The sequence below is a fragment of the Neodiprion pinetum genome, chromosome 2 (assembly GCF_021155775.2).
Source record: "Neodiprion pinetum isolate iyNeoPine1 chromosome 2, iyNeoPine1.2, whole genome shotgun sequence".
Lineage (NCBI taxonomy): Eukaryota > Metazoa > Arthropoda > Insecta > Hymenoptera > Diprionidae > Neodiprion > Neodiprion pinetum.
The window spans coordinates 18130662-18153430 of NC_060233.1; the positions used below are offsets into that span (position 1 = coordinate 18130662).

At 36.5% G+C, this 22769-nt stretch overlaps 3 protein-coding genes across 10 annotated transcripts; 1 reads left to right on the top strand and 2 right to left on the bottom strand.

Annotated features, from left to right (window-relative positions):
• Window positions 1-228: 228 nt before the first annotated feature.
• Window positions 229-8356, bottom strand: LOC124212454 (THAP domain-containing protein 5-like). 7 transcript variants are annotated; one of them, XR_006881652.2, is made up of 6 exons: window positions 8043-8356; window positions 7551-7820; window positions 1249-1491; window positions 1006-1181; window positions 692-802; window positions 229-460 (listed from the first exon to the last, which is right to left on the bottom strand). XR_006881652.2 is itself a non-coding variant. In XM_069133575.1 (5 exons), the coding sequence occupies exons 1-4, from the start codon at window positions 1754-1756 to the stop codon at window positions 705-707; spliced, it is 558 nt and encodes a 185-aa protein (XP_068989676.1). In that variant the 5' UTR covers window positions 1757-1915; the 3' UTR covers window positions 232-460; window positions 692-704. The 7 variants fall into 7 exon arrangements, 2 of the variants coding, with proteins under 2 accessions (XP_068989676.1, XP_046468451.1); XR_006881649.2 differs by having other exon boundaries at window positions 8025-8356; XR_006881650.2 differs by having other exon boundaries at window positions 8091-8354.
• Window positions 8357-12393: 4037 nt separating this feature from the next.
• On the top strand, window positions 12394-18965 carry elg1 (enhanced level of genomic instability 1). Of its 2 annotated transcripts, XM_046612486.2 has the most exons (6): window positions 12395-13222; window positions 13804-13902; window positions 13990-14067; window positions 14831-16067; window positions 16259-16670; window positions 16970-18965. In XM_046612486.2, the coding sequence occupies exons 1-6, from the start codon at window positions 12535-12537 to the stop codon at window positions 17687-17689; spliced, it is 3234 nt and encodes a 1077-aa protein (XP_046468442.2). In that variant the 5' UTR covers window positions 12395-12534; the 3' UTR covers window positions 17690-18965. The 2 variants fall into 2 exon arrangements, with proteins under 2 accessions (XP_068989456.1, XP_046468442.2); XM_069133355.1 differs by having other exon boundaries at window positions 12394-13222; window positions 13804-14067.
• On the bottom strand, window positions 18952-21696 carry eIF3l (eukaryotic translation initiation factor 3 subunit L). The gene is made up of 3 exons (XM_046612491.2): window positions 21503-21696; window positions 19971-21437; window positions 18952-19173 (listed from the first exon to the last, which is right to left on the bottom strand). The coding sequence occupies exons 1-3, from the start codon at window positions 21524-21526 to the stop codon at window positions 19039-19041; spliced, it is 1626 nt and encodes a 541-aa protein (XP_046468447.1). The 5' UTR covers window positions 21527-21696; the 3' UTR covers window positions 18952-19038.
• Window positions 21697-22769: the final 1073 nt, after the last annotated feature.

Below are 22769 nucleotides of genomic sequence, written 5' to 3' on the forward strand. Positions count from 1 at the left end.
GGATTGGATATTACCGTATACTCTACGTGTAAGCTCGTGCGTCCAATTGAACAATTGAATTTCCGCCATCTTGTACAGAAAGTTGTCACAAAATGCGCGCTAGATTTGAACTGCGTAATATATGCTATTTAGATCTAACGATATATTCGTCACACAAAAAAGTTTTTGACGAGTAAAATAATGTTTGATACATTAAATGAAGAACAAATCATTTTTTCGAAAGTATATTATTATTTAAAATTATATGGTGTAAAAGATCATTAAATAATATGACGAAAAACTTGTATTTAAGCGTGATTTTTCTTTATGTTCAAAAGAAGTCCTCAATTCTGAGAAGTTTTCGTCCATTATCCTTTATCCTATGGTGGGCTGAATTCCATACGGATTATTCAAACATTTGTATAACACTAATTCAACCGTTAGGGAATCCATTTACCATCCATTGATCATCAAAGTGGAGCTTAAGACATGTAAAAAAAGTTTTGAATTAAATTATATCGAATTGGGTGAGTAAAAACTTTATTCAAAAATATGGAGAATAAAACTTTCCTTGCAAATGTTAAGGCATTTTTATAGAGTTGTGTGCGATAAACCACAACCGTAATATAATTAGTAGTATCAATCCACAATCCATTCACATGAAGAAAAAGTTATAAGCACAATCAAAAGAAAATAAAAAAGATGTACATACCTGAGCATGCAAATCAGGTACAAATGTGTAGGTGATCATGTAATTTGGTTACATTCACTGTGGTGGGCCGATCGGATTCATCCTGAAATTCGGTCTGCTGCAAGTTTTCACCTACAGATAAGTTACTAATAAATAACGACAATGGAAATACACAGAAATGTGTCACACACGATTTTTCTGTAACAGAGCACTTTATAATCTGTAGGTAATTAACCGCTTCGACGGCATTGACGCAATAGTGCATCACATCAACGTGTCTTTATGCACACTGAGTTTTCTCTGACCTAAAAGGGATTAATAGTTTCAGATCTTACCAAATAACGTTGGGATACTACCTTTTCGTAAAGTTATATAATTTTTACTTTGCTTCTGAAAGCAAGAGGGTTCAAAGTGGTCGGAACACAGAAAGCTATCACTTGATGGAGACCAAGGTCCAATGTTTATATTTGCGATCCACTGCTTCATAATATCAGGTTCATCCAATGGGAACCTACATAACATGCAGAATTTAAATTTATTAATTCTCACGTTATGTTGCATTGAGTAACGGTACTTACTTGAACAATGAATAGCCATGTCCACATTCCCTTAATCGGTGACAAGATGAACACTCTGATTTTGGGTTGTCAAATATAGTTGGTACACTGTTCTTTTTCAATGTAATTAGGAATCCTGTCCTATCAAAGCAGTCATTTGCAAAATGAGCTGAACACAATGTGCTATTTCGGTTTGACTTCCAGTCCTTCCTCTTCATTTCTTTTAACCACTGCTGAAGGCGCAACACATCTTTCACGGGAAATCTACATATCGAATTATAATTTAATCCCTGAGTCAATAATACCCGAGTTTTCAATTTCATGGTTCATAATTCAAATATTGTGAATTTTTACTGACACGATTCGTACGTTATAATACTCGTTAAATATAATTAGTAAATACTTCGTATGCTGACATAACCTCTGCAAGTTATCATTTGCAGAACGCTTCAGCGTTGTATACTCACTTGTGAAATGATCGCCCACTATATTTTGATTGCTTTGTTTTGCAAAAAACGCAGGTACTCATTGTTACCTCAATAATTGTTACTGTAATTTTCCATCGCAGTCGATTATATACACATACATATATCACGTATATATATATATATATATATCTGAAGTGACAAGAATCTGTACAAAATGGCTACCGTTCAATTGGCGTAACGGCAACACGCTTAATCCAATCCAGTGTATATATATATCAGTGGTTTATTTAGGTTGAGTTTGTTTCGCGCTCGGCCGACTATAGCGCTGTAGGTTTCTCTATATTGCCAACATAACTCTCTAGTGTAAAAAATTATCCGTCTCAGATTCATTGTCCCCAAGTGTACAATCCAAGAACGTTACTCTGCTCGAACTACTACCATTTTTATTTCACTGTATTAAAAGTGTTTAATCCTATACGTATCTTCAATATTCAGAATATACCAAGTTTAAATCCAATTATAAAATTCCATTTAGTGATTCTTCTAAAACTTCCTTTCATCACATTAATCCAATGTTCGTCCAGATCCAATTACCCACCAAAAAGGTATGACAATTTTAATTTAATAATTTAACTAATATTTCCTTTTTCCGATTCTATCTGGTATGTGCTGTTTTTGTTGAGTGACATACTGACGTCACAACTCAACGACATAGAGTACGTGGCGAAATTAACTCCTAAAGCTGTTAATGATCTTTTTTATCTCTATTGCCTGGTCTACACATACGCTTTAAGTGGGGGTCTTAAATTGCGCCTCCCATTAAAGCTGATGTGTAGCCGAGTTTATATGAACTTTGAACGCCTCCCACTTAAAGATTTTCTGAATCCCACTTTAAGCTCAATTTTCAGCGAGAAGTAGTGCCAACCGTACCGACATGACAGATATATTGAGATCTCGCGTGGTTTGAACCCGTTCTTTGTTCTTTGTGCTTTTTTCTTTTCTTCGGTCGGCATTTTGCCGTAACCAAGTTTGGTACATATTTATATGTACCAAACCAGAGATGAGTAGGGAGATCTCCAACCCTCGGCTTTTCGTGATACCAGCTAAGTTGGAGCGTCGACGTGACACCTAGGCGGCCACGCACCGAAGGTGGCCCATTTCCGACCTGATACCAGGCGGCCATGCACCGAAGGTGGCCCACAATCGTGTATATATAGATACACTCGGTTGCTCGAGCAAGTGGTTGCCAATCGCATCCTTGTCCCCGCTCGCACAGATGTTTCCAGGAATGCAAGAATTGGCATTTTTTTGTTTCAGTTATGAATGTCAGCGAATAAACGTATCTCCAGATTTGATAAATCTTGGATTCAATTAGCGGACGCTGAACCAAATTAATTAACTATTCCCAGTCCGAATACTTTTTTTTTTTTAATATATATTATTTTTTTATTGATACGAAAATATGTGACGCCTGGTGTTCTCGAATATTTGTACACGCAGTCTATGGAAAAATATACGAAGCCAGCTCAATAACATTTATGCAAAATGTGCAATGGGCAAGTGGTTGGGGGAAATTTTTTTTTCTCGAACTGAATCTTCCAGAGAAGCATCAGCGAATTCCAAGCAAGCTCCACAAACGCGCGCTCACGGACGTAGCTGTGGTGTGGCTGAGTGGATACCACATGAGGATGAATTTTCAATCACAGGTTTTTGCGCGAAGTTTTCCTGTATTTAAGTTAATTACTGCTGCCTTTGCTATAATACTGCATTCAAGTCTTAAACAAAACACTAAAAAATAAGTTAACCACTTAATGTAAAACAAAATGTTAGATTGAGCTTAAAATTTAAGCCGGAGTTACATAAACTAAGATAATTACAAGTGCAACATTGTAAATATTGTACAATTATTGTTCATCTAAATAAATATGGTTTCCTCCTCAAAAAAAAAAAACATGAGGATGAAGTGATGCGGGACACGGGTTCGATCGCAGTTCACTCTTTTTATTTTTTTTTTTTTTAAATTCAATCCCGGCTTTTGTTTTCGTATTTTCGGAGAGAAAAAACAAATGAAAGAAAGAAAATTTCCAGAGCCGGTCGACTTTTTCCTTCTTTCCTTTTGCTTTTTTTTTACTGAACCCACCCTTTTTGTAGTGGGGGTAACCCAGAAGAGAACAAATAATTGAAACAATAAAATTCCGAGAGTGAATCGATTTGTTCCCCGTTTTTGGCGCCTCTTTTTTAATAAGGAAAAGTTTTGACAGTAATGAAAAATAGAGATCACTAAAAACAAATGTATTGTTTTTTAATAACACCGGCCCACAAAAAAAAAAAGAAAAGTGGTCTGTACTTTTGACCGGACCTACCTATCTTTATGTATTTTGACGCACTGAATCCGAATCTGAAATCAGTTTTGCCCGTACACCCTCAAAATTTTGAGTAAATTGCAAAAAACCATAAAAGTCGCCAAAAATTAGCAGTTTTGGTAAGAAAAAAATTTGTGGAACTATAGACCAAGTATGATTTGTATGCATTTTGGTCCGCTAAACCCAAATCTGAAGTTTATTCAACCATAAGCCTTTTAAAATTTAATTGGGCCGGTGTTATTAAAAAACAATACATTTGTTTTTAGTAATCTCTATTTTCCATTACTGTCAAAACTTTTTATATCATATAACATCTTATATCAGTCTTGACGAGCATTTCTTAAGAATTTTGAGAGATGCGAGATCGGAACGACAAAATTATTTCAGTAGCAACAATGTATGGACCTCTCTCCTTTTCTGATATTGGCAGCCAGTTAAGAGGCTTCACAGTGTTCAGTTTAGTGCCAGCAGCTCTCGAGGTATCAAGATGGTAAGTGAATTACATAATTATTTTACATGTATGGAAAAACCGGCAGGTTTGATGCTCGTCTATTTACTTTATAGATTAAGAAGAGAAAAAAAGGGAAGGACCTGTAGTCGTATTTTATACTTTATTTAATTTTCCTTCAATTGTCGAACGTTTTTATTTTTGAATGTATAGGAAGAAGATGTGTGGGGAATTCCATTCTAGTGCCCAAGAATATAGTACACATTTTTGATCATTTTAACTTTTTTTTTTTTTTTGGGAAAACATTTTCCTCAATTTCCAAATTTCCTTAATTTTTTGGTATTCAAATCGATTCTTAACAATTTTGCGCACAGGTGGGATTTCTTTAATTATTTTTTCCCTAATCCTGAGGATATTTCCTATCTGAGATCACTGTCAATAGGCGAGATTCCGGAAATCATAAAATTACCTTTTTTTCTAATTAAAAAGAAAATCACATAAGGCCACTAAGAGCTCGAAATGAAAATCTGAAAAAATTAGAGATGGTTTTTTATATTCGAAGCCATTAACGTAAAAAATCCGTTTAACGACCATCCTAATAGATATACATTGTATATTGGGCATTCCACGTCAAATTTGCAACCCATGTACCTCACCCTCTTCGCTTTTGATAATTGTTTGGTATGATGTTGCAACCACGGTTTCAATCGACTTAAAACAGTGTCGGAATTTTTTGCAGATTTCTTTAGCCACCACTGAAATAGAAAAAAATTGAAAAACTAATTCCGAAAACGCTTCTTTCAAAATTCTGAATAAATTCACACTGATTTTATAATTAAAAATATGATTCTTAAGCACGACACGATAATGGGATCTCTACATTTGCTATTGTTTTCGCAAGTTTTTAGTTTTCTTGGATCTTTGAATAACTTAAAAAAAAAGAATGAAATGGTATGAATTATATTCAGGCCTTCTGGCATTCCTCTAGATTTCAGAAAAATTGAAATCCATTAATAATAGAGAAATTTATGACCGAACAAATGAATAGAAACTCCAATTCCGGCAGAAGCAAGCGACAATGTACCTGATACAATAAAACGTAAAGCTGCTCACAGAACTGGTTCAAGAACTGCAAAGACGAAGATGGAATTGGAGAAGCAATGGCTACAGCATTTCAAGATTATACAACAAGAAAAAGTTGAAAAAAAGTTATTAGCTGAAAACGAGAATAAGCGGAGAGAAGAATTACAATTAAAAAAAGATGAATTTGATTTAAAACAAAAAAAGCTACGTTTTGAAGATTTGAAACTGGAAAGAAAAATGGAAAGACACAGAGAAAAATTAATATAGAAAGAGAGAAGTGCAATCTTCTAAAAAGTATTTTGGACCAAAAAAAATACTTTTATCCGTGGAGTGCTTTATTGATTAAAGCGGTTAACTCTTTCAAGACTGAATGTATTTCATAGTTTTGTCACAGAGTGTATAGTATTTTAATACCAATAGTTTCATGCTTGTAGTTAATACTCATAGTTATGTACGTGTACTGTTATTGTATTCTTGATCAAAACAAGACTGTTACAAGTTAGAGTGCTTTATTGATTAAAACGGTCAACTCCTTCAAGACTTTAAATGTATTTTATAGTTTCGTTATCGACTTATAGTATTTTAATATCTATAGTTTCATGCTTGTACTTAATACTTATAGTTTTATCAAACCAGTTTTTATGTACTTAAACCCTAAGATGATATTATTGTTTCTGCCCAAAGACAAAAGAAAAAAACCTTTTTATACAAAATCTACTCAATTTATACCCCTACTATAACTTACAGTTATGCAGCATCATATCTTTAGCATATACATTTTAAATTATACATCTACTGCTTACATTTATATAATATACAATTTCATGAAGATGAAATGGAGTTCATATGATACAATTTTGGAAAAATAAGTTCCGTCAAATATGTAGCAAATAAATTTTGAATTATACTTCTATTGCTTACATTTATATATTAGTAAATCAAGTCATCGGAATATCATTGGATTCGAACTCTCAATTTCTAATTACAGATTTTCTGGAAACATATTGTTGAACAAGTATCCCCGAAGATTTCTTGGGTCTCTTTGTGGAACATCCCTGTCCTCATTTACATCTTCATTATCTGATATGTCATTCCATTGTTGATCAAGTTCGTCATTGAAGAAACCTTCCCCATTATCTCCATTAATAAAACAAATATTGTGCAATATGCAACATGCGACAAAAAAACGTATCATGAATTGAATATCTCAAAGTGGCATCATTTGCAATAAACGAAAACGACCCTTAAGAATGCCGAAGGCTCGTTCGACTACTACACGTGTTTGATAAATTTTCGTGTTGAACTCATCTTCTTGAACTGTTAAATTTCCGTTGTCCCGAAAAAGACAAGCCAGCCACGTTTGTGCTACACCATTATATCCTTTATCGCCTAATAAAAAGCTATTGTTAGGAAAAATTCTTTCGCGATTCTGTTCGGCTACTACAAATAGATCGGATCTTCTTAACATTCTGGCATCGTGAAAATCCGCAATATACATTCGTAAATTTTAGGTCGCAGTCAACCACAGCTTGCAGTAGAATAGAATAATGTTATTTCCTGTTGAAATATACCCTACCATTTCCTTCTGGCTTATTAATGTGAATATCAGAACCATCTATTGCACCAATGCAACCACAAATACCTGCTACATTTTCAAATCTCTCAGATATTCCCACAACGTTATTTCCTTCTGGCCATTTAATGAACTGAGGAACAAGTGTAATGAGCCAATCAATGACTCTTCGCACTATGCGAAATACAGATGAAAATGAAATATCAAAGAAATTTGACAGTAACCTATGTGACTCCTTGTTCCCGAGAAACCAAAGTGTCATTAATAAACACAATTCAGCAGGTTTCTTTTCCTTTCCAAAGGTATGGATTGGAATGAATCCACTATTTTCCAAACTTTTTGCAAATATATCGACGTATATGTATTAGCTTTTTCCTTTAAAAATATCAGTATACAACTACTATGGTGAAATATGTGCACATAATTACCCAATAATATGTTAACAATTGGCCGCTCCAATCTGAAATCTTCCTTAAACTCCTCGTTGCTTTTAGCTTGAACTGTATTGAGAAAATTTCGCACACGCTGTCGTTCACGTCCGTCCATTAGAAAGTGGAGAAGGGGAATAAAAGATCATTTTCGTAGTCATCTTCTTCTAACAGCGGGTTGAAACCATCATCGCTTGAAGAATCTGAACTGCTGCTGCTGCTACTACTACTGGATTCATTCATCAGGATAGCTAATAAAGACTCTGCCATCTAATAAAATCAGTAATATTTAATTTTGAAATAACATACAATTATAATTGCAAAAACATATTTTAGCTCTTAAGAAATGAACTCGATTAATATGAATACGTTATTCTATGGATTCATTCATATTGTAATTATTTATGTAGTAAATATCATGTTTGCTCCATTTAAATATAATACACAGAACTTTTAATATATAATCAATTTTACTTTTACATTTTTATTTACTCATCGCAAAGCTTAAATTTGTTGACACCATTCTTTTCACATTCTAACCTTACTGTGTCGTGCGCATCAACTCTCGCGCAAATGTGTGATGTTCCATTTATTCGTTTTCGAGAGTCGACACGAGTTGACACAAGTCGACACAAAAGTCATGTAAATAGAAGCACCCATTGCGTTGCCGAGTTCGTGAGTGCTCTGCCTCTGTTCTAGGGAGTTTATATCACTGCCAGCTAATTTCGGAACGCTACCTTGGAATGACATCTAACGGTGGGTTTTTCAGACCTGGTTTTTTATATTTCAGTTCGGCGGGTTTACATAGGCGCGGTTACGCGGAAACTGATCAAAATACATTAAATCTAGTGAACACTATATTCCAGGCATTTTAATTGGTTATCACTCAACCGCGCTCCGCGCCGTCGCGCCTATGTAACATCCGACTAGAACGTTCATACGACTACACTAATCACTATACTATATAATTATACTAATCACCATAACTCCAAATGTAACAACCCTATGACTAACATCACCCTAACGTGAATTAAAGCGCCATTCTTAGAACGCCGTACTGTAGACAACACACGCGCTTTGTGAGCGCTGCAGATCCCCGTTGCGGAACCACACATCCGATTACCCGGGGAACATACCGACAGCACAACAACAGGGCGCCCGAAGATAAGCTAACTCAGGGGATAATCTCGTAAGGTAAGGCAACAAGAATACTAAAACGAAAACACCATGAAAGCCACTTGGTACATAATAACCGTTTGTATAACCTTTTAAATAAATATAATCAATACTCATAAGTAATTAACATGTGACCACAAACAAACCCCAACATCCCGCAAAGCACATATAAATCATTCATGTGGCAGCCCCAGATACTAGGCAACCAGCACATGACATCGTATACTCGCACCACGCTCGTAAGGAGTCCTGTCTCAAAAAACATCACGCTCATGAAAAAAAAACCATCATCACAGATACGCGGCGACAATTTCTATAAATATCGAATCATTACTTAAGGTAGTACTGTGATAAATCACTTTTCTTACAATATCTTTCAATTTTTGAATACACATAATTTGAAGTGTCCTTTATACGTAGGAATTTTTTTTAATAGTCCTTGCGGTACTAAATTTTGCAATATCAGCGATCAAAAGTCGTACAATTTACATGTATTCTCTATCCCGACCGTAGTTAGAGTGAGCATTTTATTTAATAACAGCCATACTTTTCTTAGAATTTTTTTTAAAAACTGAGAATCATTAATTGAGGATATAACAAGTAATTTTTTTCAAAAAAAACATAAACAAGCAGTATTCATTTTTTTGTAAATAATTCTTAAAGATTGTTGCTTTTAATGATTTTCAAACTTTCTCTCATAACCTGACCCGTGAGAAATAGTGACTTGGCAACGTTGCTCTACGCGGGAAGTTTAAAATGTCATAAAGGCCCAATGAATTGAAATAAATGTCAGAACTTTGCGGATATAGGTTACGGTACAGGTTTTAATCGCGAAGTCATTGTGTATTATTTTCAGTCTCCAATTATAACTAACCTCAAATTGATTTCATAACAATACATTTCTCTACAACACATGCTTGAGGGGCAAGAGATACTGAGTTAGAATGCAACGTTGCCAAGTCAGACAAAAGACGCAATGGGAAAATTTTTAAACTTCTGCGCATGTGAGAGGAGGCGCAAAGGTGTACTGTATCTCAACTACTTTTTACTTTAGTTATAATGTTTTATACGGGGGATATTTCTCTGGAAGTTGAGGACTGCTGCTATCACGGTACTACCTTAACACCGGAACATTTAACTTACAAAACCAATACTATACCAATAAGCTATGAGAGGCCTAGTTTACACAACTAGTAACAATAGCAACAACGTTGTCACTTTAATTAAACAAAGATACAAACCAGTCCACCATGATACTATGTTAATCTATAAGGTATTCGCTGTGAGCCTCGCTCGTGCCACCACCTAGCGGTTTCAAAAGCTAAACAGCCGGCGTGTTAATTTGCATTAGAGGCATACTGATAAATATCCAAATCAGCAAAATATTACCAAATAAGTGATATTTCCATTGTAACAGTGAAGTGAAAAGTTGAAAATAATAACGAGTTGAAACTCCAGTAGTATGTAGCAATATAATATTAATAAATACACAATGAAAACCACTACCTTTTACGAATAAAGGTTTTTATTATTCTACTTGATAGTTTTTGTTTTATTAGAAGAAATTGGTGGCTGTAAATTTACTAGGACGCAGATAACATGAATAATATTATCGATGCAAAAGAACAAATGTTCTGGAATTTTATACAAAATTTGATATGTTTTAAGTCGTTGCATAATTCTTTCTACATGAATTCGAACTCTTGCGATGTTGTAAGTCAGATCTGTTTCTTCTTTCGAAAATTCTGATTTTTTTTCCAAAAATGGTGGCATAATAAAAAATACTCGTTTACCACTTGCATCAATGATAGATCTGATTTCAGGAAAACCTTTATCTGCTAAAACCACATCACCGTCTTCCAATGAATCTACCAAATTCGATTCAATAGTTAATTGGGAATCACCTTTTCTACCGCCAGCAATTTCGATTTGGAACAGATGAACCCAGATGGTGTGATTCCAATCAGTGCTTTTGCTGTAAAACCTTTCTTATAATGAGAGTAACAGTAAATACGGTCATCAACACTTGACGGAACATCTATCTTGAATTCAGTGCAGTCTATGATAACCCGAGTATTAGAGTACTGAGGTTTAAAATATTCCGGCATAGTTTTCTGTACGGCAGCTCTACTTGGCCAAAACACTAAATTTGCAGTTGACGAACTCAAATATTGTAAAGTTGAAAAGAATATCTTGAAGATAGTTGACCGATGTAAACCAAAGAAAATTGCTATGGCTGAAAATGTCATCCAGTTTTTATTTTCACTAAAAAAATTAAAAGCCTCTGTTCTCTTGTTATTGTAGATCTTTCCGATGGGTTTTCGGTTTTAGATAATAAAAAATTAAAGTTCTGGAAGTTCACTCCAGCAATATCTAATAAATCTTCATCGGTCTTAATAGATGGAAAACCACAGAAACTACGCTGTTTCCTATTTTGAACTATTTTATGTGATGCAGTTGGAAACTTGTAAAATATACAATCACTAGTTTTACCGTTATTTTTGCAGTTAACAGCACAACAATTGTAATTCCACATACCGTCTATTGTTTCTCAAAGAAAATGCTATCACAACACACGCTGGCTCAACTCACTACTCGCCACCCCGCGCGTTGCGATCGTTTCGCAGCTCCCCTCCAAGCGGCGGCTCACAGCGAATAGTAAATAATATTATTTATCCACAAGGCACAGCAAGCATAATATGTCAGTACACATAGCTTATAAAAGGATCTTATTAAGAAACAGGTAACCGATGCGGCCAAAGCTCACACGCGTAGAATCTTGACAAATTACTCATCAAAAACGCTTATACGTTATCAATCTAATAACTGTATCCTGCTGCACATAGCACTAATGACTGCATTGGAACAACGCACGAAAATATAGATATTCTGGGCGTGTCTGGGCTGTAAGCGTTGAAAGGTGAGGATCCTAGCATGGCTTATGAATACAAGATTATCATTAGAACTAAAATATAAGATGGGGGAGTGAGCGGTGTTGTACGGCTGCGTTGCGTGACTGACTACCATATTATATTTTTCAGTTTGGCAACGTCGCGTCAAGTTACCGTGAATGCTTTGTATATTCACTCTATACCTATACTCTCAAGATCTGTCATGCATAAAATCAATTTTTCTTATTTATGACAGAAAAGTAACTCTAATACAGTAATTTCATGTTATACCTACGCATGTGACGCGCTGATGCCACGTCATAACGTACTGTGACCTGCACAGTTGGATACAACCTCAGCCATGTGTACATTTTTTAAATAAATTTTCCCAATATCATGGGAGTGATGAATAATTCTGAAATATCTATATCAATTATTATTAGACTTGCTTCTACTGCCAAAAAAATGTCAACGAAATTTTAATACCACTTCATTACAAACTTAATCGATGACTCCATTTCTCGTCCATTCCTCCATGAGAATACGTGTAAAAGATGCGAGCAAAGATATATTTGCTTATATCTCATAAACAATCCCGTGAATCGATCCAAAATTTTAATCTGGTGATTGAATCACATAAATCTTAAATTACCAAATTTTATCGAAAACTAAATGTTAATTCTAGCGTCTAGTTGCGTTTTCATCAACAGATTACAGTGGCTAACCACTGGAATTTCCGGGAACTGCCGCTCGACGTCACACCTATGCGAACCCAGCCTTATGTGTCATGGCTTTTTCGCGCCAGACAATTGTTGCATGTTGCAAATGTGTTGTGCCCTTCTTTAAATACCCAAATATTGATGTTCTACTAGCGAATAATTATTCTGTTAATAAGCGCTGGCGAGGAATCGTTAGCGATGAAGAATTTGACGCATTACTTCGTGAGCCCGCCAAAAACGCGGCAAGAAGTTACCGCTTCACCAGGGGATAACCAAAATTCGGCTACACCCTCAAACGCGGATGGCGACAAGAAATACGCTGCTTCCGTTGACTGTACAAGAGAGGAAGCTGAGCTCGGTAGCGGGAAGAAGACACCGGTGAAAAGACGCCTGAGGGTCAAGTTAAAAATATCTGTAAACGACTCGAGGACAACGCGGTGTGACATAATCAACAACAAGGATGACACCGTGGAAAAAACCCCCAGTCCGTTTGCGGTGCACAGCTCCAATACACGTAGCCCAGTCTCCGGAAATGAGGATTCTACACCCTTTATTGACAGTTGTGCCAAAGACAAGGTGACGCCAAATGCCTTCAAGGTTCTCATGATGGGTAAGAAGCCGCTGCGCCTCAATATGCTGCCCACATCCTCACCGCGAGATGGTGAAAATAACATCAACAGGTCAAAGGAGCACAAGAAAAAGCTGAAGGACAACCAGCGCAAGCTCATCGTCACGGCTGATGAGAAAGGCTATTCCAAGCGCAAAAACACTGAGGCTGATGAGATCGAAGTCATCGAGAACAGGCCTAAAAAGCGTGCAAAATTATTCGACCGCAAGGAGGTCGAAAATCGAGAAAAGAATAGCGATAAGAGAGCAAAGCGGAAAGGTAAGAATCGGTGGTCAAGGCTTACGTATAGATAAATTTTGCAGTGTTAATGCCATACATATAAAAACTAACAGATCACAGTTTTGATCTCAGACTGAAGTATTAACTACTAATATCCAACATGTTTTTGCCATTAAAAATTAATTGTTATTTATCATTACTTTGACATATGGCTTATATTTTAAACTTCAATGTAATTTTGCAGCTGTTTCACGAATACTTTTTTTCAAGATACTTGTCATAAAATATGTCTTGACGTATGACAAATTACTTCAGTTACTAGCTTTTAAGAACCAAGAGCAGATAAATTAAACGAAAATTCTCGCACTTTTGTGTCTCTTGATCAATCTTGCTTATGATTTCCCTTCTGTGTTTTGTGATTTTTATTTCAGATTATCTCATGTAAAACCAGGATCAATTATGAGAGTATATCGATGGACTAAAAACTGATCTTCTAAACGCCTTTTAACAACAATAATATTGTTATATTTTCTAATTGTAGTCACCATCACTGTTTAGTTGCTTTGCTACATAATGAAAATATGTATTTCGTGTTATAAGTTGCACCTGTTTTATTCCAGGTGAAGCAAGAAAGAACACAGCACAAGGTTTTCTTAACAGTATGCGGAGTAGCAATAGCGATAAAGGTGTCGAAATAGAAGAGTACCAAGCAAAAGAAGGTACGAGCACTGTAGCTAAGGACCTTGTAGTCAGACAACCTCCGAGTCTATCGTTATCTATGTCATCGTCATCCTCATTCTCCACAGATAATACACTCAAAACTAAAACCAAATGGACTATGAGGGTTCAATTGCATTCTCAATCTGACAATGAAGAAGTGAGAGGTAAGTTTTCTTCGTTTTGGATGTGGTGAATTTCTTTTCCCATCCGCTAGTTGATATTTACGCATTGATGTTACAAGTTTGGCAAACCGGAGATAATAAAAAAAAGTATAACAAGTCACAGGATCCCTGATTTACTATAAAAGTTGAGGCAAACCAGTTTTATTTTAAAGAATACTCTCATAGCTGCAGAACTCTTTGATTACTCACCTTTTCCAATCCATCTCAATTACTTTACAAAGTGCTTCACTCGTTATTCACAGAGAACAGTCCAATTTCTTATTTTTATTATGGTGGTATTAAGGGGTTTATTTCATTCCACTGATAAATATACTTTAAATGACAAATGCTGTTTGAGAACATGACTCTGGTGAAAAACTTGTTGCTCTACCATAAAATAGTCTTCCCTAAGGATTTTTGGTTAAAAATTTATTATTTGTAAAAGTAAATGATATTGACAGTTTTAAAAGATTACCGTATAATCCATGCTTCCCGCCAGAAACATAATTAAATTCATTACCATCTTTATACCAGTAAAATTCACCATGTCGAATTTTTCAAGAGGTGAAAGAGTATTACTCATAATACTCATATGTAAAAATGGCGACTAAGATGATGACACACAGAATGAGAGTCTCCTGTGCATAATTCATGCACAGTATGATGGCAATGATTGTTGCACTTTGATCGCTGATATTTTTCTGTAGCTGACAATTTTTGTGATTTTGTGGATTAGAAATAATCTTTACTCACATTTACTTTACAGATGGTAGTTCCAGCGACGATGATTACATATTCACCCCCAAGACCAAAGTAAAGTTCCGAAAAACTAAAATACGATCAAATAACAGGGAAGGAAAAACTGAGGAGAGGAGAAAGTCGATGGAATGCAAAAAGCAGGATAAGACAAATGATTCAAGAAACGCCACAAATTCAATCTCAAAATTTGATTCCGAATTATCTCAGACACGAGAAATGAAGCACCAAAGTCGCAGGAAAAATAAAGTGAAGAAAGGTAATAGAAATATTGACGAGGATATCAAACAAAGTACAGATAAGAATCCTCTCATAGACACAATAGAAAGTAGTAAAACGAATGTGATTAAAAATCCTGGTGAGCAGAGTATAATAGTCGTAAACGAAATTATGGCAGAAAGTAACGATTGCCCTGCCATGATGGTGAAGAAAAAACTCGCACCTTTATTTGTCAAAAAATCCAAGCCAAATTCAGCAACTGTTGAAGCACGGCGGAATTTTCTGCTATCCGGTATCCCAGAAAACTTAAAAAAAATAATATCTGAACCGAGAACTTGCTACAATGACATCGGATCATCGACAATGCCCTTTCCCATGGTCAGTCACGTTTCCCAGCTACCGGCTGAACCAGATTCAGAGGAAATTAGCTGTCAGACTTTGCACAAACGTAAACAAGAACTCCCGCTACTCAGTTTTTCAGTCAATTCGAGCCACTTCAAGTCTCTTTTTGACTGTAAAGAAGCTCTGCCAAAGGTCATGGAAAAATCTGAATTAAATGAAATCGATCGTGTCGAAAAAATTAATTTTGAAAGCGTGTTAACAGACATTGAGTCGCGTTGTTCAGAGACGAGAACGATGTGGGCGAGTATATCATCGTCTCTAAATCACAAGGCGAAAAGATCGCCAAGAAAACGTACCAAGAAGCTCAGTTTCCAAAGAAATAGCAACAATCCGCAAGAGGAAGAAAATTCAGAAAACCAAAACCCAACCTGGACTTGTAAATATAAACCAATAAGTTCTGGCGAAGTTGTTGGTAACGACGAGGCAGTTACTAAATTACGGAACTGGCTTAGCGGATGGCGGTTACCTTCACTCACTGACGATCACAGCAGTGGTGACGAATTTTACTCATCAGATTGTGATAGCCATAATTCTTGCGAAAACAGCCAAGTCGCTGTTCTGCTTGGGCCGCATGGCAGTGGAAAAACAGCTAGCGTCTATGCCATTGCTGCAGAACTTGGATACAGGTTAATGTTCAAATTATCAATTACAGTTCAGACTTCACACTCGCTCATTCGCAGGTTTTTCACTTGACTTGCACACTTTCTCACCTTTTTATACTGTTCCTGACAATCGAATGTTGTTAGAGCCCTGTATCCAATTGATCGATTCCCTGAGAACCAGTGTGTTTATTTATTGAGAATTGTTTTTTAAATAGAGTACTAGAGGTGAATGCATCGTCCAGGCGTACAGGTAAGAAAATTACAACCGATTTCCAAGAGGCCACTAAATCGCACCGAGTAAAGAGGGTTCAGGGATCCTTGTCGGTACCAATGAAGAAACAGCCTCTTGACAAAAAGGTGCCGCAGAAGTCTCTGATTCTGATCGAAGATGTGGACCTTATCTTTGAGGAAGACGAGGGGTTTATCTCGGCAACTTTTCAGCTGGCCGCCAACACTAAAAGACCAATTGTCATGACCTGTAAAGAGACATGTCCACATCTCAACAAAATGGCTCCCCATCAACAATTTATTCATTTTCAAGCAGCTAAAGGAGACAGAGTCTCGGCATTATTAGAATTAATATCATTAGCTGAATCTGGGTATCGACTCCCTCAACCTTGCTTGAATGTAAGTAGCAGATGGCCCCTGTATTGGAAAATTGTTAAACGTCAGGGAATTTCAGGTGTATAGTGAAACCAATCAAATTGTAATAAGCAAGCTGTGGCGCCCTTTCTTTTTTATCTTTCTTGGTCTTGAACTTTTTTTTTTGAGAGCTATTACATTGTGTAAAATCAAAGCCACAAGTTATGCAATCTTGTAAAATTCTGAATTCGAAATTGCATAATCGAATTGAAGCTCATTTTTTAAATTGTCTGCCTAGTTTTCCACCCTTTACTCACAGCGATTGTATTTGATATTGTTTGCAGATCCTTCTACGAAATGGAGATTTAAGACAATCATTGCTACAACTTCAGTATATTCTGCTATCTGGACCACCAAGTACTTCTCAACTGCATTCAAACACCATGGCAACTTTATGGCCAGACATGCAGCCTTTGCTCTATAAACCGGCGATTAAGCTTAGCAAGAAATATAAAAAAGAAAAATTAAATGATAAGGCAATCGCCGAAAAAAACGCTAAACTAGTCAATACACTGGCAGAAAAGTTAGATACTATTTCTTTAATATCGTCATTAACAGAAACGGAGAATCCTGCGGCACCTCCTTGGAGCCAAAAATTGAATGCCAGCCTGTCTCTTACTGAAGACTTTAATCCATACTCAAATTTTACTGATCTTGGTAATGACATCGCTGAATGGCTACACCGATTTTCATTCAAATCTGAACAGTCCTTCAGCCTGACAAATTTTGACTGCATTGATCAATTGGCTGTAAAAAGAAAAGTGAAATTGGGGGTCGATTTCGCGTTGTCACAAGCCATTCCTTCAACTCTAGAACATAGATCTACAGCAACAGATTATTTACCCGTTGTAAGAACTATCTGCAGAACTGAACAAAACCGAGCAAAAGCTAATACCAAACGGGGAAACCGATTTCACAATTATTTACACGGCCTAAATCTGACATCTGCATCAAATAACGTACTCGCTGCAGCTAGCACTGTTTTTCAAGATAAACATACATGACTAAATTTGAGTTTAATTTAATCAGCCCTAATCCGGGAATCAGTTAGGTTAGGTCACTCATAGTGCCTTAATAACTTATTATCTCGATTCCAGAGGTCCAATTTTAAATTGTATGATCCGATCTCATTGAACCTGACAATGATTTGAGGTAAAATGCGGGTTGAATTCGAATCACAATTGAATGGCCAGTTTATTTTATGCTGCGGAAACAACTTTCCACCATCGTCAAAGCTTATCTCAAATGTCCGGCTATCTCAGATTCCAGCATATCTTTTTTCTATCTATTTTTATTTTGCCTAACAATCCCTGATTCAAATTTTTCAAGTTCTCATCATTTGATCTTCAGCATCTTCGCAAAAGTAAAACAAAAAATTTTACTCTTCCCAATGTTCTTGTTTTCAAATAACGAACGAATGCTTCTCATGGTTAATCTATGTATTGCCATTAATATTTTTCGTACCATTATTACTATTTTTTTCATATGTTAATTGAAGTAGTAAGTTGTTCCTGAACTTCATTGTCAACTAAATTATTGGATTTATTTTCCAAAAATTGGTAGAGTTTACACAGAATTTATTGCAGATGTGGATTTTTCATCACGAATATTTTTAGACTCAGGTAATTTAACAAAAACTACAGAGACTACTCTCAGACGTGACTACAAAATATAACGCAATAACGAAGTATACTCATTGAGTTTTATCCATACAACTAATTTACTTTAATATTTTCATGATTTTTTACTGCACTGTTGTTTGGTTATCCATTACACGTCAATTTCCATGTTATGCGATTTCAAGAACTTTGGTTGTGAAAACATTTTTTATTTATTTATTAGTGAACAGTGTTTCGAAAATGAGTTAATTGTTGGTAACGAATCAAAGAGTTGTAATCAACTCGTGAATTGATCTGAAATTTTCTTTCTTTCAAAATAAATCAATTCTATCATTACAACTGTTCTGTGCCGGATTTGAAGTTGTTGATGGCATGAGTTTTGTAGTAAACAACATCTTCGAAAATGTAATTTTAATCTGAAATTTTCTGTAGATAATTCGTAAATCATAGTAACATCTTTGAGAAAAGAATCAAATTTATTTTACCGTTGTAAAGGTGACCTATTAGTGATAATATGCATTTGGTGATGCAATAATGTATATACTGTGAATAGGATACGTTGTGCCTAATCTATGATGTAACAATAATGCATTGAAAAATATTGGTATCGATAGGTTTTCGACTTTTGTATCAAAAAAATATAAAAATTATTTATTTTAAAGTTTCATTAATTTATTCTCCAAAATTTAGGTGTACACAAATTAATCATAATTGCAAATCTACATTCCAACAGATTAGATCTTTATTTTATGCAGTTTGCGATTGAGTTCTTCAAACTTTAATATCTTACGGATAAAGAAATCACCGTAACGATGAGCCACCTTGGTGTCAGCGATGTGGATCATGTCGTGATCGATGTAGAAGTCCAGCTTTGTAGTAAAAAAACGAAAAATAGTTCATCAAAATTTCATCAAAACCATTCACAATTGTGAGTTATTCTGCAGGATATAGATCAATCGGGACATTGAAATTCTTAATTCGTTTTCCATATAGATTATACATGCAATATAATTACAGACTATCGCAAAAATAAAAGCAGAGAATTCATGAAGCTGTTTGCACTGGAACTCCATCACTATTTATGTTAAATCAAAATATTTTGAATGTCACACGCGAAAAACGATGGATCAAGTTTTTCATACTCGAGTTTGGAGAATCAAGTATTTACTCAACAGATTTTGTTTAGGCACCTTTGGAATATGTTCTAGATACCCAAAAAATTTCAATAAATGCTGGTGTTGAATTTAAAGTACAGAGAAGTGTATAAGTGCACATCCACTTTAAGTAATTCTTTTCATAGAATCAAGACTGAACTTTTAAAACTGATACATGGAACCAGTATACTTTGAACTTTGTTAAAAATTGGACAGCAAAATCTGAACTAATGTGTAAGATATTTCAAAAAAATTAGTTACTGAAGAAAGAATTGGAAACTAACTGTTTTCAAGAGTGACAATAAAGGAATGCACCGAAGAACGTTTCGATCTAACTCCGACAGTGATGAAGTTTCACTGCAAATAAACAACTCAATAAAGTTGACACCATAGGAAAAATTCAACTCCCTGAAAGTCATTAACACATGCTAATTAATAGTTAAAGATCTTTGTGGGACCGGACAACCCGTTTTATGCAAAGTAGATTTCATTAAAAAATAACAAATCCTTACCTCAGAACCAGACTGAAACTTTCCATCCAATCCCGAAGAGCCTTTGGTCCAAACAATGTTTTTCATTTTATGCTTGAAGCAGAGCAAATAAATACCCAATGTGGCTACCTCTTTATCCAAGTCCCAAGATCCATCAGGCCGAGTACTGCTGCACATGAATGTGGCCAGTTTACTGAGGGGAAGTGTAGTGTACAGCTTCAAGTAGGACCTAATTGTGGGTAACATTTTCTGCTGGGCAACTTCGTCCATAAATACTTGGGTTTGATGCTTGATAGCTTCTTTGACGTAATCCTCATTGGGGGCATCAGGTGGCGGCGGACAAGGAGACAAAAACTTGGGGCAGGCGTAGAGAAAGCAGGCTTCAAATTCAGCAAGATCACCATACTGCATCTTGTACATCTTTTCATGGTAATTCTTTTCACGCAGAGCCTGCTGCAGAACCTCGTCGATGCATTGAGGGTGAAGAACAAGACAGATTGCAAGGAGGTGGTACATTTGCTCGGTCTGTTTGTTTATTTGATCATTCTGGTAGCTTCTTGACGTAAAGAGTTGCTTAGTGCGCTGAATATAAAGTAGGATGCTCGAGAAGGTCCTTATGGCATCTGCATACCGGCGCATCATCATGTAAGCAAAGCCGACATAGTAGGCTGTAGAAATCTGACAGGCTGGGACGTGCGAATACGCACTTTTCTTGTAAAGCTCCACATTCTCAAGGACTTTTATAGCCTGATAGTAATCTCCGAGCAAAGAGTGGAGCCGGAGAAGACCTACCAGCGAGAAATATCCAAGCATTTTATACAGGGAATGTCTACCGAAACTTCCAGCGACAGAATCGGGATCCCCACCACTGGCATAAACCTCAAGCTGACTCTTGATCTTCGATTTATCAACTAGCGAGTGTAGAACATTGAGAATACAAAGTACGCTCCATATGTTATTATGTGCATTCAAGTTTTCTATCTCTTCCGGTGTCTTTTTCAACAGCCTTGCACGGTACTGAGCAAAGCACTGAAACTGGTAAACAAATTCGTCGATCAGCTCCCACAGCCATTGATCAGGGAGTTCCAATGGAACAGGAGTCTCTGCGCTGAGAATATAGTTGAAGAGATCACAGTAATTGAAGAAAGAACCAAATCGCTGCTCTAGGGTCGGACCACCTGGAATTCTGGCGTAAATGTGCCGGTAGTAGAGCTCCTTATAGAGGACCAAGAACACTGGGTCGTTGTCGACGATGTGGGCGACGTCGGTCTCGTCTGGCCACGACTGTTTGTCGAAGAACTGCTCGGACAGTTTCGGAAAAGAATTCTCGTAGAGGGTTTGAACCTCGAATATTACTCCTTCGTTTATACAGTTCCGAAAATATATCAAGAACTTTCTAACCAGTTCGGGCACCTGGCGGTATGCGTCCCTGTCATACTCATCGGTGTGGGTATCCGCGACTGGCCCGTAGTCGGCGTAGCTATCATACTGGATTATGAAAATACAATGGAGTTAGACAGTGCTAATTGTTGCATATTGCTCGATTTACTCACCTGATCATTGTAATCGTCATACATCGTGCTGAAATCCCACACGACGCGTGCTAAGTTAACCTCACGTAACTCCTACGAAAGCAGCTGGCCGAAAAGCAGTCAGTATTGCTAGATGGTCGTGTTACTTCCTCCTAGGTACTCTCTAGCTTAGCCCTTACAGCATATCCAACTAGAGGCAGCTACACATGCCATCAACTTCGCGAAAACTCTGGCCGTAGTGATGAGAGGGCGAAATATATATCCCCAGGTTACCGTGGATACTCTGACTCTCTCACTCTGCATTTTATTGGCTGAAAGGAAACGTATCAGATAACCAGGTTGTAGAGTGCGAGAGACAGGCTGTACATGGCATAAGGCTCTATTTCACTCTTCCGTCACTCTTTCTATAAACGCAAGGCTACCACCAGTAATATACCTATGCTCTAAGGGTTCCGCCCAAAACTCCCGTAAGCGAGCGTTCCACCCAAAACTCCCCTTAGGAAGCGTTCCAAAATTAGGTAGCCGCGCTAAAAACTCCCTAGGACACAGGCAGAACTATTCACAAACTCGGCAGCGCAAAAACGATAAGAAATTGTTGACAGCACGGGGAGCTAATATCGGAATGCACCCTAAATAACCATCACCAACCGCCTGTGACATGCGACCGCCTCGCTACAAATATTTTTCTTTATATTCACAGTTTTTACAAACCACGCCTTGCTTTGGCACAAGGATGTTGCGATCAAACCAAAAGTTACTAGATGACGTTTAGTTACTCATACCTAACTATGTATTTAAATTGCAAACCAGACTTAACTGAAAATCGTGACATCCTCCTACGGAATCTTAAAATTACCATAATCATAACTTGACCTACTCAAAGGCACTATTCAGCATTAATTGTAATGAATCGAAAAACCTCAGAGGTGGTTCTCAGGAAAAGCATAGACCAACGCCACGCGCACTAAGTGGTTTTGTCGGTAAGGATACCATAGACATAATCGACACTTGTACTCAAGGCTATTATACTCATATCTCATTACCGATATATAGCATACATAACCATGCCTATTATTTCTCTATGTTACAATACTTATATTTAATAATTATATTTACCTTCATATAATCATCAGCCTTACCATGCTGTGCCACCGTCAGTGCGTCGGTACGTCGCGAAAGCTGAATTCTCAGAAATGGTGCACAACAGCTTGCAACGTTGCGAAGCCTTAAGGGCCTTCTTCGATCATATTTGATCATAGATGAAAAGTCGTATTAGTCAATATTATTT

Coding starts and splice junctions, on each gene's coding strand:
- LOC124212454 (XM_046612495.2), bottom strand. CDS start 1,756: ATGAGTACCTGCGTTTTTTGCAAAACAAAGCAATCAAAATATAGTGGG. Junction 1,182..1,248: donor CATGGCTATTCATTGTTCAA/GTAAGTACCGTT, acceptor CATGTTATGTAG/GTTCCCATTGGATGAACCTG. Junction 803..1,005: donor TAGTATCCCAACGTTATTTG/GTAAGATCTGAA, acceptor ACTTATCTGTAG/GTGAAAACTTGCAGCAGACC.
- elg1 (XM_069133355.1), top strand. CDS start 12,535: ATGAAGAATTTGACGCATTACTTCGTGAGCCCGCCAAAAACGCGGCAA. Junction 13,223..13,803: donor TAAGAGAGCAAAGCGGAAAG/GTAAGAATCGGT, acceptor GTTTTATTCCAG/GTGAAGCAAGAAAGAACACA. Junction 14,068..14,830: donor TGACAATGAAGAAGTGAGAG/GTAAGTTTTCTT, acceptor TTTACTTTACAG/ATGGTAGTTCCAGCGACGAT.
- eIF3l (XM_046612491.2), bottom strand. CDS start 21,526: ATGTATGACGATTACAATGATCAG. Junction 21,438..21,502: donor ATGACGATTACAATGATCAG/GTGAGTAAATCG, acceptor TTCATAATCCAG/TATGATAGCTACGCCGACTA. Junction 19,174..19,970: donor AGTTTCAGTCTGGTTCTGAG/GTAAGGATTTGT, acceptor TTTACTACAAAG/CTGGACTTCTACATCGATCA.